General features: G+C 26.8%; 1 protein-coding gene across 1 annotated transcript; it reads left to right on the top strand.

The window, feature by feature from the left end:
• Positions 1 to 303: 303 nt before the first annotated feature.
• On the top strand, positions 304 to 1,194 carry LOC136083222 (uncharacterized). Its single transcript, XM_065802626.1, has one exon. It carries the CDS (start codon positions 304 to 306, stop codon positions 1,192 to 1,194), a length of 891 nt encoding a protein of 296 aa, XP_065658698.1.
• The last annotated feature ends 1,344 nt before the right edge of the window (positions 1,195 to 2,538 follow it).

The raw sequence follows: 2,538 nt of genomic DNA, 5'->3' as shown, positions 1-2,538 counted from the left end.
TTTGTTTTGTGTTGTTAATGTGGTTTTTGCTAACCATTTGGTAATTGAATCACAGCAGTTTATCATTGAGTCTTATTTGTAACTTAAAATTTTTTTTTTAAACAATTTACTTAGTTTTTAAGTTTATATATATATATATATATATATATATATATATATATATATATATATATATATATATATATATATATATATATATATATATATATATATATAATAAGTAAAAGACTTAAAATAATATACTTATATGTTTATATATTTTTTCGAATTGATGACTGGAAAATCTTTATTTATTTAGATAAAATGATAAATGAAAGTATTTATGATTGGTATTTGGCTTTAAAAGATACATCTTATGATGCAATATATTGTAGATATTGTGTGGATTTTAAAGTTGAACTGTTCTGCTGCAAGAAAGCTTTAGCCAAAAAGATAAATAGATTAGTTGACACCATCAGAAAATTAAAGGAACAACGAAAAAATAAAAAATTAGCATTGTTATTAGGTAAAGTCTTTTTTCCACCTGTGGCAAATTTTTCTGATAATACAGTGAATGCATCTGATATTCTTAAAGAAACAATACTGATAAGCAAAAACAAAATGCTTAAAAAAGAAAATAAAATTTTAAAAAGGAAAATGGAATCTATGATGGATTTACAAATGGATTATTTTACACATCTAAAAGATTTTGAAGATATGTCAAACAATCTAAAAATACTTATTTCAAAAAACTCTCTAATAGAAGCTGAATTAAACTTTATTAAAAAGTGTTATTGTGAAAAAGAAGAAAAGATTAATAATATCGAAAACAAATTAGAGCTATTAAAGTCAAAAAAAGAATTATTTAATGTTAGAAATTTGAATAAAAAAATAAAATATCGTGATACTCAGCTGGAAATAAAAAAGAATAAAATAAATTCGTTAAAAAATGAAGAAAAAAAAATAATATTGCAATTAAAAAATAAAATAACAGATATTAATTCAATTCTTGAAAACTCAGACATAAACATTTCTGAATTAAAAAACGAAAAAATAAAGCTGCAAAAAAAAGTGAGTAATTTAGAAGTTATTTTGCAAAATAAAACCAACTATATTAATGACAACAATATGAAAGATGTTATAAGTTTAGAGAAGGAAGTTGTTTCGTTATATAGTAAGACAAACATTTTAAAAGAGGAGAATCTAGAACTTTAAAAATTGGTTTCTTTGCTGGATGATGACGAAGTAATAACATTTGAAGATGGCAGATACAGACATTCGAGAAACAATAATGAAACTTCTTTCAATGAACGTGAGTATGAATAGTGTCAACGAAGTCATAAAAGTAGTTTTAAACAAACTAGCCAAAAAGAACATATCTAGACTGCCATCAGCCGCTGTAAAATGTAGGTTAATGCAGGAAGCTTCAATTTTAGGTCAATTTCAAGTTGCGGAAGCAATGCTTGAAAATAATTTGATAAATTAAAACTCTAATATAGGCAATTGTTTGCATGGTGATGGTACTCAGAAATACCATAAGCATTATCAAAACTTTCAAATCACTACAACTAGTGAGAAAACTTTATCTTTTGGTCTGTCAGAAGTGGTTGGCAAAGATGCAGCAACTGTTTTGCAAAACTTTACTAATATAGTAGATGACATTTGTGACGTTGTTAGCAACTCAGCTACTGAAAAAGAAATTAATTTTGCTAAACTAATAACATCAATAAAATCAACAGTGTCTGATCTTTCTTCGGTTAATCCTCTTTTTAACTCACAGTTAAAAACATTAAGGGAAAAAGTTTTGCCTATTGCAATTAGTAACTGGGATTTTCTTTCCTCAAACGTCAAAGACAATATGAAGGACATGAGTAATTTTTTCTGTAAACTTCATTTGCTTGCTAATTTTGCTTCTGAAACTGATAAAGTTTTAAATTCTTTTGACAAAATTCTGCTTCAAAATGATTTTGAAACTGTTTTTGCTTTTAGTGGTAAAGAATGTGGTGCTGTACGGTTAGTTCGTACTACATGTAAGGCATTTCATTCAAGGGGTAGTGAGGAAGCTGGTGTTGCATCATGGTATAATTTTTTTCTTTCCTCTCGTAACAATAAATCTTATTTTGTTCCATTTATTGGAAATCGATTTAATACTTTGTATTACAATGCAGCTGCCCTATACTATCATAAAGATTCTATAACAGAATTTCTTAATGCTTGGCCTAACTCTAATAATTTATTAAAAGCAATTAAGGAAGATATCACAAATCTTGTATTCATTGCTGAAGTCCGTGCATTAGATATTAATGACAAACTACTTACTGATCCAATGTGGAGAATTATCGAATCACTTGATAGTATATTATTTTTAAACCCCTACCGACTTCGCTTGAAAGTTAGACTTTCATCTCTTTGTATCGATGCATCTTCTTTATTGTTTGCTAATGGAAAAATTTTTGAGGATACCAATCTTCTTCATCAAGATGTGGTTCACACCAAGCTGTTTGAATGCACTCAAAATGATGAGTTTGATTCTTTAACTGTTCAATCACTTGAAATTAT

This window comes from Hydra vulgaris, chromosome 08 (genome assembly GCF_038396675.1).
Source record: "Hydra vulgaris chromosome 08, alternate assembly HydraT2T_AEP".
Taxonomy (NCBI): domain Eukaryota; kingdom Metazoa; phylum Cnidaria; class Hydrozoa; order Anthoathecata; family Hydridae; genus Hydra; species Hydra vulgaris.
This window is presented reverse-complemented; position numbering and strand designations above follow the sequence as displayed.

Coding starts and splice junctions, on each gene's coding strand:
- LOC136083222 (XM_065802626.1), top strand. CDS start 304: ATGATAAATGAAAGTATTTATGATTGGTATTTGGCTTTAAAAGATACA.